The sequence below is a fragment of the Manacus vitellinus genome, unplaced genomic scaffold (genome assembly GCF_001715985.3).
Source record: "Manacus vitellinus isolate BGI_N305 unplaced genomic scaffold, ASM171598v3 scaffold_36_pilon, whole genome shotgun sequence".
Classification (NCBI taxonomy): Eukaryota; Metazoa; Chordata; class Aves; order Passeriformes; family Pipridae; genus Manacus; species Manacus vitellinus.
In genome coordinates, this window is record NW_021940508.1 from 2,911,299 (window position 1) to 2,928,479 (window position 17,181).

Sequence of the window (17,181 nt, forward strand, 5' to 3'; positions counted from 1 at the left end):
GTGTTGGCAAGTTTTACCACTTGAGTTTCAGTACAAATGCACAATAATGAAAATGGTTTCCAGAACCAGCTAGAAGTGGTCACTGGAAACTCCAAAGACAGTGGAAAAGCAGTGCTACAGTAGATATTAACCTGTGAGCAAGCAGGCTAGACAAAGTTTTGTGATTGTTAGCAAAACTTTATCCTATTTCTTAATTGCTATTTTAGAAAAACATGAAGTGTGCATCATTCATTGTACAGTAAATATGATGTCTAACTCATTCCACTTATCCATGTACTGACAAAAATTCTGATATGGATACCAATAGGATATGGATACCAATAGGATTTTTTTAACTTCAAGTCTCTTAGGATTCACTTTCTGCCACAGTTTGAAAATACATATGTTTACATCTGTAGTCTCATTGGTACAACGGGGAAACTTCAATTTTTAAAATACCTACTAAAAAAAGGTTTCAGTTTTAATTGCCCCCTGCCCAAGATATTATTTACGAAATACTATACAGTATTAGCGAGTATAACACTCCAATGTACACACACAAATAAGAATGAAGTTATTTGGTTACTCAAGTGCAGAAAACTGAAACAGTGATTGTTAAATACTTTTGCAAATTGCAGCTTCTTTATTCAGTTAATAAAATGGAACATTCTCTACAGCAACTGCTGTTATGATACAGCACTGATTCAATGCCACCTCCTGTAATGAACGTTGGGTGTTTTTTACTAAGAGCATTCAGGAAATTTGTTCAGCAGAACAGTTCAGAAGTAAAACCTTCAGGAGGTAGAGATTGGTCAGTTGGCCCAAACTTTAAATACTTATCTGAATTATCAGGACTTCTCGGCGTTTTGAAATTAGACTGGCCATCTCTCTGTTACAGACTGCCTTGAAACATTGCCTGTATTGCTGCTCACGTTTTAAAGTCTGTCATCTTTTTCACAGCTGGAAACTAAAGTTAAACAGCATAGAACATGTCAGAACATTGAATAAGATGAAAGCTAAATTCCTTTTTAAAATAGTTAAAGAATGGATAGACAGTTGTGTGAATGAAAGGGTGCATAGATAGTGTCTTTATTCATTCTTTTACTCTTTTTTTAATCTTCTAAATATAATGGACGATCTAAAGACAAGCTTGAGATGCACAGAACTGCTCTTTCTTAAGCTCCATTAAATCAATTAACAAGCTGGGAAAAAGATGGATATCCTTCATCAGACTGACTTTATTGGAGATTTGGTTGAACCATACCGTCTCAAAAGGATTATTCTGTCTGCATTTGAATTTAATGCAATAATAATACTGAAGCATAAAAAATACATATAAGGACTTGAATCGAAAATTCTAATCAAGAAAGGACTGACAGAAAAGTATGCAGAAGGCCAACATTTAATCAACAAAGCCAAGAAAATATAATTGCTCAAATCTATATCTCTTCTGATTGCAAATGCATAAAAAAGATTGCCTTCTCTCAGGAGACAGCAATACTAGCTACCATATGCTCTCTTTAGGGTTGACTTGTCTTAATCTGAATTGAACAGAGATAGAGAGAAAAAAAACCCTTCTTTGACTCAGTCCTGGTAGAATCCAAGCAAGGAATCTCATTCAATGCACTGTTTGACTGGAAAGCCTATTTATTCATTCTTCATTTTGGCTACCTAAGATTCTCTCACAGCTGTCTGGCAAATTTTCTGTATTTGGATAACCTGTAGGCAGGTAAACTGGAGGTCTTGGGGACTGAAGGGTTTTGAAAATGTAAATAGACAGGCTGACCACTGGATTTCAAGGCAATTGAGATCCTGTGAACTGTCTTTGCCTCCGAGTTTTTTTCAGGTTTTGTGCTTTGTCTGTAGGTCAGATATGCAGGCCACATTCTTGCTCTGCAAGAATGCAGAGCATTCTTGGGCTTTAAAATCTATAACCAAAGGGGCTAGACAGGGAGGTTTTCTAAAACACACACATAAAATATCCAGCTATGTTAACAGAATGACAAAATATCAAGTCATGAAGAAAAAAGAATACTGTTTCTAGACACAGCTCTAGATGTAAATAATAGTGTCCAAGAGTTTCCATGTTTGTTAGTAAACTTTAAGCAGAATCTCTATATTGAAACTGATTAGTGTCATTGAAAAATGGAAAATCATGTCAATCCCACTCAGAAAAAATGTACATAGTCATTATTATTTACATGAAAGGCCTCTGAGAAAAATTTGTTTTTATGTCATAAACTCTGTATAGATGATTAAACAGAATGTGTCCAAGCAATTTGAACAATCTCAGGTGCACCAGAAATGAAGAATATTGCATCCTGTTGCCACATGTAGATTTTCTGGCATTTAACAACTTGTTAGATAATGATGTAGTCATTCCCCCAGTGGGGTACTAATCCTAGTCCTTCTGATTGCCTGCTGTAATAAAACCTTTGAGATCTTAGTACCAGTGAGATACCTCCTTTCTGCCAAACTTGACTATAATTGACCAATGAATTAAAAAATTACAGGAAATCATGAACACATACAGAATATGACTCCTCAAAACTGGGTTTAAATATATCTAATCTGTTCACACAGCCCCAAATCCCTAAAGGTAATGCTTTTTCCTATAGGTCTCTCTTAATGATGGTTCAGTAATCTTTTAACTGTGAGTTAGTTCTTATAGGAAGAAAATAGCTTTCTCAGTAAAGTGATTTCTTCCTTTCAATCATCAGGAAATTAAGACTGATTTAGTTTCTCATCCTTCGAAAGCATAGTATAAAGAAAGAACACTCGGGAAAAAAAATGGACTTTGTTGGCCTACACGTAAGGACATAATTTGTAGATGACAGTACCTTTTATTAGCTCGGTTGGATTATTGAGAAAAAGTAAAGAACTTTTCAGGCATACAGATCTTTCTTGCCTTTTTTTATAGCAACAGCATTTTCTGGTCAGTCTAAATAAAAGCACTACCTCCAGCTAAAAATCTTCTGGAGAAAAAGTCCTAAAAAATTTACAGATGCCATCAGAGAACCCCAATCACAGCTAGGACAGCCTTGAGACTACTTCTCTAACATATTGAGATGCTTCAGAGCAGTCATCAAGAAATATTAAACAAAGTGATAATATCTGATGCTTTAACATCAGGTTAAAAAAATATCCAGGAAGATCAAGATGAGTAATAAAACCAATACACTACAAAGGAGCAGGAGTCAGTGTAATTACCTAACCAGTCTCTTATTTAAAGCAGACCACTGCACCTCTGACTTAAATCTTGTGTAACGGAGAGGAACATTTGGACTAGTTCAACACTTGTTCCATGTAGGTCTGAATCATTTTTGCCCTTTAACCGCTTCAGCTATATAATGTACTCTTAGTCCTTTCCTTGGGCTTCATTTGGTATTTTCTTCCCTCATCCTTTCCTGAGGCTTCATTTGGTGTTTTCCTCAAGTAGAGGTGAGACAAAATCATTATTATTTCATTAAATTAAGATATCATATTGGGCAGCATAAACTGGTTTCACTGTCTCCAAAGAATTAAAAAAATATATGAGTGAAAAATTTTTCTCTGCACAAAGTGTCACCTCTTAATTTGTCAGTTTGTTCTTTTGTTACTTCTCTTTTAAAACACAGAACTTTTTCTCCTGGTACTTTCTGAGTTATATAAAACACTTTCATAATCTTTACTGTTTCTTTCTCCCCAAGATGGCATTTAAAGTAATACACAAGAATCTGAAATTGCAGTACTGCCTGTGATTAAGACTCAGGGAAATGTATTTTACTTGCTCTGAATGATCTCATATTTAAATAAAAGAACACTTTAAAGAAAAACAAAACACTCTAAAAATGACACATTTCTTTCTCCCTCAGTAATTTTCCACCTTCTAACATTTTAAATAAGGAAGGTTTGCACTTTAGCACAAACTTTCACAGAAAACTAATCAACAAAATGAATGCATTATTAGGATATAACTGCTGAAATTACCACAGCAGGGTGGTTTTGTAGCTATGTTGGTACCTTCATTAGGCAACTCAGGCTGAGCAGGATAATGTGTGTGTATACGTGGATATATCCAGATATAGATTTCATAATGAGAGAGAAAGGTGGGCAGAAGATTGAGCAATAAGAGGACATGAGATTCGAAGAATGAAAATTCTGTGTCCAGGGTGTGTTTTGTTGGGATTCCCAAGATGAGGTGAATTCCTCTCTGGCTGGGCTGGACTGGCTCTGTACAGAGGAGTCATGCAGGTCTGAATTCTCCCCTCTCTCTATATCATGCTCTCTCTTATGGTACTGTTAAAGACATGTTACTGATAACTTCTTTTTTTTCCAGTTTCTCTCTTGTTTACTTCATCTGCCCTACTTCTCAGCTTTCACTCTAGACACTTATTTTCCAGGTTTTGTTCTCCTGTTCTCTCACTTTTTCAAGCAATTTCCATTTCTCAATCTGTTTTTAAAGTCAAGCTTCCTGCCTTCTTTTATTTTTTCATTTTTCCTAGGTCTCTGTGTTCCTTCTTTTTGTTTTCTTCCCATTCTCTCTTTCTTAGTACTACTCCACCTAGGTCTATTTTACTCTTTCTTTGTAATTTGACTGGAGATGAACTTTCTACTCTCCCAGCCTTTTTTCGTGCTTCCCCACCAGCTTCTATATAATTTCCAGTCAATTTTTGCTTTCTTTAGTAATTTCCTTTCTCTGCCTCCTGGGCATGCAAGACAAGCTATTCACTTTCAGAAACAGAAAACAAGCAGCAAGCCTGCTGAAAAGTCCCTGAGCTAGGCAAGACAAGTAATAGTTATTGCCAGCATCAGCCAAGACTGCAGTAAGGAAGTCTCACAGGGAGCTGAGGATTTAGTCTGGGGCTCCTCCTGTGATGCCACCGTGCTGCTAGCAGTGGGAGAAGAGAATGACTTTCCTTTGGAAAAGAGGTGATGCCTGAAGCTTTACTAAGAAAAGTAGTGTTTAAACAGGAAGGAAAACAAGTTTTTCCTCATCCTTTAGAAAAGACAGCCAGTTGAAATCTCAGTATGATATTTATTCCCTCATACAGAGTAAACTTAGAGGGGTAGCCTGGGATTACCCCTATTGACTTAATGACACAGCAGTGTTCACACCTTGTAGTGCTGTTGCTTGAGTTAGTTTTTGAATTTAGGCAAACAGCAGATATCTTGCATCAAATTTAAGATGTATTTTTACAAGGAAGACTAGTTCTCGGGCTTCTGGTGAGACCTCTTTTCCAATTTATTTTTTAAGTTCCACTGGATTTATTTGTAAAGGAAGTGATAGCTCAGGGAAAGGTGGTTGTTTCTTCACTCTGTTCACTCTTCATCCATTTGCCTCATTAACTAATGGCTTCCCTTCAAAGGGGGGATTTCCAATTTTTCCCAGATGCAAGGGGACTGATCTGAAGAACCAACTATGGTTCTGTTGTTCATGCTGTGGAATTACCTTCCCCACCATGTCTGCAAGCAGGATATAACACTGTGGGGCTGGGAGAAGAAAAGATCTCTGGATAAGTATAGCCAAGCTTCATGCTCAGAGAGCTGTCTGCATGGGATATATGAGATATATCTCATGAGATATATGAGACAGCAAACGCATAGGAGATTGAAAAAACCACTTCCAGCAGGAGTGCAATGCGTCTCAGTCAAGGGAATGAGAGCAATTGTAGGTGGGATGCCTCATTTACATCAATCTCAAAGACTTGGTTTAGTGTAAGAAATGCTAGGGGTACTCCACTGACAGTAAAATCATGTTTAGTTTTACAGAGCAGTTAGGTGACTGCTGGTTTTATTTTTCTTTCATTTGCTTTATGTGCATATTATATACAGATTATACTTGCTCTTCCTGTCATGCTGGGTTTGCTACCTCAGTAGATGTTATCTGCCTAAGCCCCTCTCTAAGTGTAATAGTGATTAGTCTCAGCTCTTCAATACACTGTTAAATCTGTAATGGCAACTGATCATGTTAATTTCCTAACACAATATAAGGTTTCCAAGAATAAACTTGAAAATATTTCAGAAATTGTTCCTTTTTTTTTTTTTTAATTTATTTATTTATTTATTTATCTTTATTTATAAAGCAAGGACACTTATAGCCTTTTGGTACTAATATTTTCATGTAGATGTGCTCATTGTTGGCCCTGTAAATATAAATGCTCTTGGCAGGAGAAACCCCTTAGGCCTTAGGAAAAGAGTAGTGCTTTCTGCATATAGGGGTCTACTATATAACCATTTCTTTGAAGAACAGAAATGTATGCCTCTGTGTTTATAAAATGAATTAAAAACTGGGAAGGAAATTTTCCTGTTGATTTCAACTAGCTAACTGTAATATACATTTATATTGCCACTGGATAAGTTCAGAACAGAAAGATATTACTGGTGTATAATTTGAAAACACAGGGCTTACATAAATCCATAACTTTAATATAGTTATTGCAACAACTAATCTTGTGTCAGGCAGAGTAATACCTATTTAATTTTTATCTTTCTGTCATATTTTCCCCTTAAATTCCAATGGGAATAATAAATAACATGTGAAAAGTCACCAGAAGAAGACAATCTTTAACCTCAGAAATGCAAGTCAGACTGCACTGATGTTTCAGTCACTTCACTAGAAACAGATGAAATATTTTATAAAATAGGCACAGAAAGAGACACAGAAATGTCCAATGTGAGGATAAAGAAATTCTTTGTGAAGAAAGCAGAAAGTCTTTTTTTGAATGTCCATCATATTGTACATATTTACTGACTGTGATTATCATGATGTTTCCTTCCTATTTAGGAGATTGTCAACTTCAACTGTCGGAAGCTGGTTGCTACAATGCCTCTTTTTGCTAATGCAGACCCAAATTTTGTGACTGCCATGCTAAGCAAACTGCGATTTGAGGTGTTTCAGCCTGGAGATTATATTATCCGAGAAGGGGCTGTGGGTAAAAAGATGTATTTCATTCAACATGGTGTTGCTGGTGTCATCACCAAATCCAACAAGGAGCTGAAACTGACAGATGGCTCTTACTTTGGAGGTGAGTAGAAAAAAATGAATGATAACACTGAATTGAATGCACTAGAATAAAACATGTTCAGATAACAGACAAAAAGAGACTTCAGAATAAGTCTACTAAGCATCTTTTGCCTAGACAATTCAGACTGCATTAAAAGGTATGCAAAATATTTCCGAATAAGTCATTCAGAGTCTGCTTACTGTTGTGAGGACAGATATTAAAGATGCAGGATGACCTTCCAGAATTTTGAAGTTATTTTGAATTAAGAGCACTGTTATTTAACAGACAATATTTAAATAAAAATATAATCATTAACATGGTAATTTTATAGCTTTTTAAAGGTAAAATTGACAGGATTAATCTTTGAAAAAGAGCGCTTTTTTAAATCATAAATTTAAAGGTAAAAATCATGTTAAGATTTGCAAAATTAGGCAATGGATAAAAGAGCAATTTTACATGGGATATTTTTGTAATTCACAAATATTTCAAGTTGTTATTAGTGCTTTTTCACTGAATTTTAGCACAAAGCAACATTTATTCTTCGGGTATATATTATGAGAAATTGGACTCCTTATCTGACTGGGTAGGTCTCTAACAGATGTATATTAATAAAAACAAGGCATGGGTTTTAATCCTAATTAAATTAATCTGGTAATCCTAATGAAAATAGCTTTTTTTTTGGATGAAGGGATTTGAATATTTATATTTGGATTAAAGCAATTTCTTTTTTTATACCTAATAATTGACCGATATAAAAAAAGTTGTTCCTTGTGACTGCAGATTGTCTTTGTGTGATAGTATAGGCATCTGCTTCCATAAGCAGCAGCAAAGCTGGTTTTCAGAAGCTGATTGAACATTTGTGTTACCACTGCTGCCCATGAACTTGGTCATTTTATCAATTTTCTGTTGAATTCCATGAATCATCTCAGAAATGAGCTGAAAGCCTTTCAGAAAATGTTCAATTGAAAGCCTAATCAGTGCCATTTAGCTGGTATACAGAAGGGGGAAGCTTAGAAAAGTGAATTGGGCTCAGCGTTTGAATTGTGTTATAGAGTTATTTAACTAATCCCATTTTAGAATAATACCCTAAAGCAACTCCTACTGATCTGGCCAGCAGACCTTGTCACTCCGCAGTAGCCTCTGCAAGGTGATTTGTATCACCAGTATTTGTAGAAGCACTTCGGTAAAAGAGGTCTTGTGCTTATCCCACAGGATTAAAGTGTAGATTCTGAAGACAGGAGATAAAGCAGAAAGAAAAGGTAATGCTGGGGATGAAGAAACAGAGCAACCTTGGTCTTGGTCTCCTCTATGCTTAACAGTGCCCTAGTTTATGAAAATGAGTTTGCAAGAGCCTGCGTGCTGAATTTGGCCATAATACTCCTCTGAACCAGAGAGGATCAGAGGAGATTGCACATGAAAGTATTTTACATAACTGTCAGCCTGTTGTTGCAGTGCAAACAACTATTTAGCTCATCCTGTTCATCCACTACCCTTCTTACAGGAATGAAGGCAAAAAAATAAGCTACTTGCGATATTCAAACACCACAAGAACTTCCGACGCTGCATACCAAAGCACTTTTGCTCATCTAAATTGCAGCTGTCATGAGACAGGTGTTGCAAAAATGGGTGCAAATGCATCCAAAGCCCAACGGCTGCTGGTGCAAATGGAAGGTAATAGCTACTGCTGTAGCCTGGAGAAGTGTCTAGTGAAGAATTAATACACAATCTGTTCAGTAATTTCTTTTGTCACAAGAAGAGTAATTTCTAATCCAATCACCTGGTACTGAGAGGAGACAGTTCAGTTGGATTGAAACCTGCCAAATTCCTCCCTACTACTTACTACTGGGATTATACCATTAATGATTCTGAACTATCAAGATGTTAAAGAGAAACACAAAATATGGACTGAGACAGAGAAGAAAAAAGGGGGGAGCTCTCCTTGTCCACTGCTGTGTACTTAACAAAGACTGCATTTTCAGTATTGTAAATGGTAGATACTCAGGACCATGGCAAGATAACAAAAAATGGAATAACTTAGCCATCACAACATCCTCAAAATACAATTGCTTACATTTTTGACTTGCCTACTGATTCTTATTCTCCATTCCAGAAAGACTGAATTGAAGTGTTGAATTCAAATGTTCGCCTCAAGCTTGCAACTCAATTAAGCTGCAAACACATGTGCAGTCAGGTTTTCCTACTTGTTGTTCAAAAGGGATAGGTTTAAGCACCTTCCCACACTTTTCCAGCTCCTGAAAGTTGTTCAGACACATGCTTGTCCCTTGCGTTTTCTTCCCCTTCCCATCAATCTCATGCCCACGGTGTTCCTCTGCACTGTCAGCTCCTCCATCTCTTAGTTCTTGGCACCACTCACAACCTGACTCCTACCCACAGAGTCCTCTCTCTGTTGACATCTATATCGCTCCTCACACTCTTCCCCATGGTTTTGGCTTATGTGTTAATATAGTCCAGACCATCCATTCATTCTCTACTGACCTTCTTCATTCATGTTACTAGACGTGCCTACAGAGGCAGCTAGAAGGAGAAGGTCATAATTACTTGGATATGGAATTGGTTGGACAGTCGCATCCAGAAGGTAGTGGCCAGTGGCTCAGAGTCCTGAGAGACATCAGTGACAAGCAGTGTCCCTCAGGGGTCCGTACTAGGACTAGTATTGTTTCATATCTTCATTAATGACACAGGTGAAGGGATCGAGTGCACCCTCAGCAGATTTTCAGATGATACAATGCTGAGTGGTGCCCTTGACGCACCTGAAGGACAGGATGCCATCTAGAGGGACCTGAAATCTCATGAGGTTTAACAAGACCAAGTGCAACGTGCTGCACCTGGGTCAGGGCAAACTCCGGTATTAACACAGGCTGGGAGATGAACAGATCAAGAGCAGCCCTGGAGAGAAGTACTTGGGGTTGCTGGTGGATGAGAGTCTGGACATGAACTGGCAATGTGTGCTTACAGCTGAGAAAGCCAATTGTATCCTAGGCTGCATCCAAAGCAGTGTGGCCAGCAAGTCGAGGAGGTGATTCTGCCCCTCTGTTCTGCTCTGCTCTGGTGATACTCCACCTGGAGCTCTGCATCCAGCTCTGGGGTCTCCAGCACAGGAAGGACACTGACCTTTTGGAGCAAGTCCAGAGGAGGCCACCAAGATGATCAGAGGGCTGGAGAACCTCTCCTATGAGAAAGGCTGAGAGTTTGTTCAGCCTGGAAAAGGATTATGGGTGATGTAATTGAGGTCTTCTAGTACCTGAAGGGAGCCTACAAGAAAGATGGAGAGGTACTTTTTACAGAGGCATGTAGTGACAGAACAAGGGGGAATGGCTTCAAACTGAAAGACAGTAGGTTTAGACCAGATGTTAGAGAGAACTTCACTATGAGAGTGGTGAGGCACTGGGATAGGTTGCCCAGAGAGGTTGTGGATGCCCCATCTCTGGAAGTGTTAAAGGTCAGGTTGGATGGGGCTCTAGTGAAAGATGTCCCTGACTATGACAAGAGGAGCAGAACTAGATGATCTTAAAGGTCCCTTTCAACGCAAGCCATTCTCTGATTCTGTCATTCTATGATAATTTCCATTGAGGGCAACCTTGTTTAACCTTAATATGAAAACTCTGTCAGTGGTAGAAGTTTCTCTTGTATTTGTAAAGAGAAAAGATGCATCTATGCTAAGGTGAAAGTGGAAGCAATCCCATTCCTAATAACAGAGAGCTGGGAGCCATTTTCAAAGACAGGGAAAAAAATGAAGGAAGATATAAAAAAATCCATAGACATTTCAGAAAAATGAGATATGCCTCAATTAAAAATAAATCCAATAAAAGCTATAAAGTATTAAAATCCTGGAATTCTCCAGTGGTAACTGTGGCTTACATAATTTCACTGATGTAGAAATGACTATATAACTGTGCAATATAGTGAAAATTAGTTTCATGTATCCTTCCCTGTCTAATTCCTGTCCTTTTTATAAAAACTAATTTAACTATATCATGTGAGGACAGGGATTCTAAGGTAAGGCAGTAAAAGGTTACTGTTTTCTACAAATGCTGGTAAAAGACAAATGAAAATGGATTGACTAGAATCTTTATGAAACAATCCTTCCACTGGTCCATGCCTGTTCAAGACATAGTTTATAGCACTCTCTTTAAAACATTTTTTCTGTGGTCATTACTGAAAAGTTTGAAAGAACATAGTCAACCTCAAATCAAACTTTTTTTCTGAATATATTTATCATCTAATAATTGAGGGAATATTACTTTTTGATGTGTTGACTGCAGATCTGATGGAATGTAGGCTGGTCAGCATTTCTCACAAATTCCTTCCATTGATGGAATTTTATGTATTCCATCAAAGGGAGAGCTGGGGGGAGGGTAGGGGGAATATGGCCTAGGAAAAAGGGTAGTACCAGAAATTACTTTGAAATTCTTACTAGCACTTGGAGTAGATAGGTAGGATGATAATGTCCTTCAATCAGCAGTCTGAAAAAAATCTTTTTAGGATGAGAATTAGCATCCTACACAATGCTGGGCTAAGTAATGCTCCTGCACACAAAGTTCAAGAAGATTAGATTTATGAACATGCATGAAGGTAAAGGGACAGAATGCTCTTCCCACAGGAATACCAATGAACAAACCACAAGATCTCTGTGGTTAAAGTCTTGTACTTAACTCTCAAAAGGAGAAATCAGCGAGCACAGATGAGGAAAGAGGCAGATGGTGATCAAACCCAGGTCTATGGAGAGATCTCTCTAAAGTCATCACTGCGTGTCCTTCAAAAGTCAACAGAAAACGTACAGCAGAGGTGTAGTCAGATTAGTCTATTCCACTGGTGGTTATTCAGGCATGTTCTTTTCGAGAAGAATTACCAACCAATTGTCAAGACTAGATTTGTAGGGAAGCCTGGTTTTTTAGCTAAAAACAATGATCAGGCAAGAGAATTTAAATGTTCAGCAGCATCTCAGTCTTCAAACCTCCATATATTCCTCTCTTTTGTACTGCAACTTTTGGTTTTCCAGGCTTTTGCTCTCCCAACAGTCTCCATTCAAATACTGGTGACACTGCTTTGGTTCTTCTTAAATGTTGGCTTTCACACTAATCTCCAGTTCTCCCACTACCTGAGAGTTGTTTTTTTACTGTAAAGTTTTTTACCTAGCTTTTTAACTGATACAATGTTATTAATATCCAAACATTTTACATATTAAAAGTTTGACAAATGTTTTCCAAATCCAAAGCAGGATGGTGGTGAAACCCTCCACGTGTTCTGGAGGGGAGCCTGACTCTCCAGGGACTCCCAAATCTCCCCAGAGCAAAGGCCCCCTCAGGTAACTCATCTCTGGAGTATACCTGACATCCAAAAGTTAGCATTTTTGAGCTGGGACAAGGAAATTTCAAATCATAAGACATTTAAAAATTGAGAAAAGGATCTGTTCAGGCATGGCACATCCCTCTTACCTATGTGCTCTTTACTTGCTTCTGGGAGCACAAGTGTTGATATTGATTTATTGTGTCAGACCTGGGAGCCATACAGATTGGTTGTTATAAGTTGTGTCTTCTTAAACAGCACCACAGCCTCAGATTTTTCATGTCTCCATTAAGCAAAAAAGGGGCTATATTGATCCTAGGTTTTGAATGCAGGATTGTTCTTCCACTGTGCAATATTTCCTGTGTCTGCTTTGGTCAGGAAACTTTACTCCGATACACATTTCAGGGAAAGAGTGTGTTCTCCAGAGAGATGAGAATGTTAGAATTATTTTTTATTTTCTCCTTTTCACAATCCAAACCTTTTCAATTCACAGATATCTGATGAGTAGCTTGTGTCCTCTCTTTTCAGCTGTGGTTCATAGAATTATAGAATCATAGAATGGTTTGGGTTGGAAGGGACCTTAAAGATCATCTCGTTCCCACCCCCCTGCCATGGGATGGCATGCCATTCACTAGATGATATTGGTAAAATGCAAAGATTTTGACATCTTTCAAGATGAAGCACAATAATATGAGTCTTTTGCTTACAGAGATTAGTTTATGATTTACTGGGGCTTTACAGAGCAGAATTATTAATGTATCTAATAAGCCTAATACTATCTAATTTACCTTATACAAATATATATTGATAGAAACTGATGTAATACCACTGATGTGAGACAATTCTGATTTTTGCTGCGGTTTGCATGCTGCAAGCATGCAGGAGTTTAATAAATTAAAGAGAAGTTTGCTTTAATAAAATAAATCCTTTCCAACAACTTCCTTCCTCTTACTCAGTTGGCTCTATGTGTGGCTCTTAGGGCTCCTTCAGTTACCACAGTAAGATAAGGCCCTGCAATTTCTCCTTCCCTTTTACTCCCCGATGCCTTGTGACCCTTCATTTCTGTGCATACCCCTCACCCCAGACCTAGTCTGCTGGTGTTCCAATATACTCTGCTACAAATGGCAGTCTCCTGCTTGGAGAACAAAACTCCCCTGAGATTGTTTAGCCCTGCAAACATAAAAGTTATAGCTGTCCCAAACTAGTGCAGAAGACTTTGATGAGTGGGCGTGGTTTCAGGTGGGCTTGTTCCCCTCCAGCTGCCAGCCCTGTGGAGTCAGATGAAACACTGTGGGCATGCAGTCCTGACTCAGCTAAGTACATGCTGAGCTGCCTTCATGCTGAACTGGTGTGATGGAGTGGGCCTGACATGCCTACAGAGGCAAAAAGAAAGGAATAAATCCAGCACTACCCAACCAGTAAGGCTCAGCACAGCTTACCCAAAGGAGGGTTTCTGGGAACACGTTCAGGACTCTGCTGTTACTTCATTTACTTTCTTGCTGGTGAACTCAGAGGACTGAGCGTTCACTGTGGTTCCATCCTGCTCTTGCTGCTGTCACTGGCACAATTCCTCTCAACCTCCAGGGACACAAGATAAGACTTGTCTCCTTGCTATCTTTTCCATTCTCCATCTGTTTTCACACCTGTGTTTACACAGGCTTTCCTTCATTCAGTAGCTCAGATGTATGTTCCAGGAAATTTAACCCCTTTTTTCCTGTTTATAATAGATATTGTGTGAGACCTGAAGGAATGCTGATATAGGGAAATCCAAACTGAGTGAGTAGGAAGTATAGGTATTTTTATTAATTAGGTCTAGGGACCACATGGAGGTTTCATTGTACTAGTAGTTGAGGGAGTTTCCTAATTTCAGTAGGTAAGTGTGCAACAATTCATGCTGCCCAATTTGTGAGGTATCCATTGCAGATCCCTCTATCCATTGTTTTTTATCCCATTGAAAATCCCAATGGTATTATGCCACTTGGAGTCAGTATATAAATCAGTTTTTAGACTAACTAAAAACTCATACTGCTTAAAAACATTTGTTTTCTAGTAACTTCCAGGTATTTTGAACATGAAGAAATGTATGTGATTTTTTTAAAAACTCTTTTTACGATGTATATATGAGAGTCACTGCTTGTAAATATGAAAATGTATTGGCCTATCTCTTACATTGGAATAAGACACAAATACATGTTTTATTTTGTTTTATTTTATTTATTCAAAGGCACATGTCACTAACTGTGCTTCACGTCATTGTTCATCTAGCAAATTTATACAGAAACCAAATTCTCATTGCCATCTTCCCAGATAATGTTCCAGAGTCATATTACAGCATCTTTTGGTTTTTGTTTTGTTTTTTATAACATGTAGTTCATGGAATATTTTCAATTTTAAATATTTTATTTTGCTTAAATTATTTAATGCAGTTTTAACATTTACCCTTCTGCACTTGAAATTCTAATAAACTGTGTCTTGCATTTGCTTCAGCTTGTACAAGGCCAATTAGACAGAACTTCTTTGACCTACCTATTATTTATGGAGCTTTTCCCCCTTTCGGAACAGTAACTGTCAGTGTATTTTAGACCAGTGCAGTGGAAAATAATACCATGGGAAATGTTGAGTCACTTTAGATTATATTTTGCCACTTATTTTTTTCTGGGAACACTCTAAGTGCTTCCTCTTGATAGAATACTTTATAAGATTTGCATTAGAATACTGATTATAAATGGGAAAAATTCTCTTGAAGTGCTTTACATATGGATGATCTGATTCGATATATAATTTTACATTTGGAAAAAATACTGCATATGGCTACTCCTTATTCAAGGTAGTAGTGGATGAATTCTCTCAATAGTCATGCTATAATCCAAATAATTAATTATAAGTAGCCTCCCTGAGATATAATTATTCATATTCTTAAAGACAAGGATATAATTAAATGCTTTAAGGGAGCAGGATCTCCAGATCCCCATACCAACTCATTTGTAAAACACTTTTCAGGTGAACAGTATAGAACATTTTTCTAAAAGTATTATCTACAAGAGGGCATAAAAATTAAATGTCTTTTGGCACAGACTAGTCTGCCATTTTGAAGATACAATTCCTGATGATATTGCCTAATTTCTTGTTCTCCATTGTGTTGTTCTTTTGACACCATGTTTTATACAGAAAACACTACTCAGTCAGAAGGACTTCTTGCTATTCAAACACAATAATATTGTTAAAATTCCAAGAGACTTTTTAGTAAAATAGAATGAAAATAACTTACTCTGTTGCGCTAAAATGTAGAAGTAGGTTTGGGTTTAGGAGTTTTATTAGTTAGCAAATGTAAATATAAATTTAACAGTATTCATAATGATAACAAAAGTAATAAGTCTTGCAGTCTGAAAAACATAACTAAATTATAATTCTAATTCTGCAAATTCATGTACAGTATAAGTTTTTAGGTTAGACTTTATACATAAAATAACTAGACACAAGTAAAACACCTCACAGCATAGCTTGAAAATCTGAAGTGGCCAACACAGATAAACCACATATAAGAGGATATGGCAAGTACCTTCAGAAAGCAGAATTTTAACTAAATAGTTAATTCAGAACTGACAGTCTCTGATCATTTTTTTTTAATAATTTAATGGGGGGAAAAAGAAGTGCAATATTTTTATAGTCCCCTTAAATTCATGTTGAATAGTTTATATTGTAACTGTTGTTGTTTCCCAAACTCCAGATGACAAGAGAATACAGAACTAAGAAACTAAGTGCCTTCTTTTTCAGTAGGGAATAAGCATCCATCTGAACAAAAGTAGGAGTAAATGAATCACACAAAATCATTTTTGGCCTTAGACACAGCCATTATGAAAAATAAATCTGTACATAGACACATTGTCTAAGTTTAATTATTATATTTTTTAAAAAAATAAAATTAATATCAGTCAAATTTTGAGGTTTTACAAGATAATAAATAGACTATCTTAGTCTCTGTTGGTGGAAAGAACACTTCATTAAAGTAGAAGAAAAACATATGGATGCTCTGTTATAAATAGCACTGAAGATAAAATATGCACTCGCATTTCTCTTTTATAAAATTATCCTAAGCTTCTGTTCTATCAAACAGAGCTTTCTCAGCAGAATTTGAGTTACCACTAGAAAACAGGAAGGGTGTAAGAAATGACAATAAGACTATACATGGCACTCAGTGCCAGGGTTTAGTTGACATGGTTGGTGGTGTTCAGTCAAAGGTTGGACTCTATGATCCCAGAGGTCTTTTTCAACCTAATTGATTCTGTGATTCTTTTACTGGCTTTTGTTTGCTCTAGTCATGAAAACTTGGCCACAGCTATTTTCAGTACTTTCACAAATCAAAAAGCAAAGACAGGTCAGAATGGAAAATAAAATGTCTCTGGTGAGATAACTTGCCACATTTTATAAAAGCAGATGTATTCTGGCCATGTATATTTGTCCATCTTTCTTGATTCTGAAAAGTATTTAACTATACTGTCAATATATATTAAGCATACTACACTGAAATATGTTTAATATTAAATTTACATGAAATAGGACTTAAAACATACAGTTATATATCAGTCTTGTCAAAATATACAAAAACCATTACAAAATGACTGAAAAGTCAATGACTTATTGCATCCAAATGTGCCTTGAAATGTAATATATGCTCAAAATGTCTTTTTCCACATCAACATTTATTTATATCACAGTAGATAATATTTTAAGGGCTCTGCAGTTTTTTTTAATGAACTTCACATGAAAATATTAAGGGACCTGCTCTGAGTGTCTCAAAACATCCACATTAGTTGCAAGTTATCACACTGCTTTTTTCAGAACTGCTATAAAATATTGTATTAAGATTTATTCAAGGAAACAGACTGATAAAAAGCAAGAGTTACTTCAA

General features: G+C 36.9%; 1 protein-coding gene across 1 annotated transcript in view; it reads left to right on the forward strand.

The window, feature by feature from the left end:
• The window catches only part of HCN1 (hyperpolarization activated cyclic nucleotide gated potassium channel 1), a 199,179-nt gene that overhangs the window by 172,146 nt on the left and 9,852 nt on the right, over positions 1 to 17,181 (forward strand). The window contains 1 exon segment of the mRNA XM_018077327.2: positions 6,746 to 6,986. Within this exon segment, the coding sequence (XP_017932816.1) occupies positions 6,746 to 6,986 (241 nt within the window).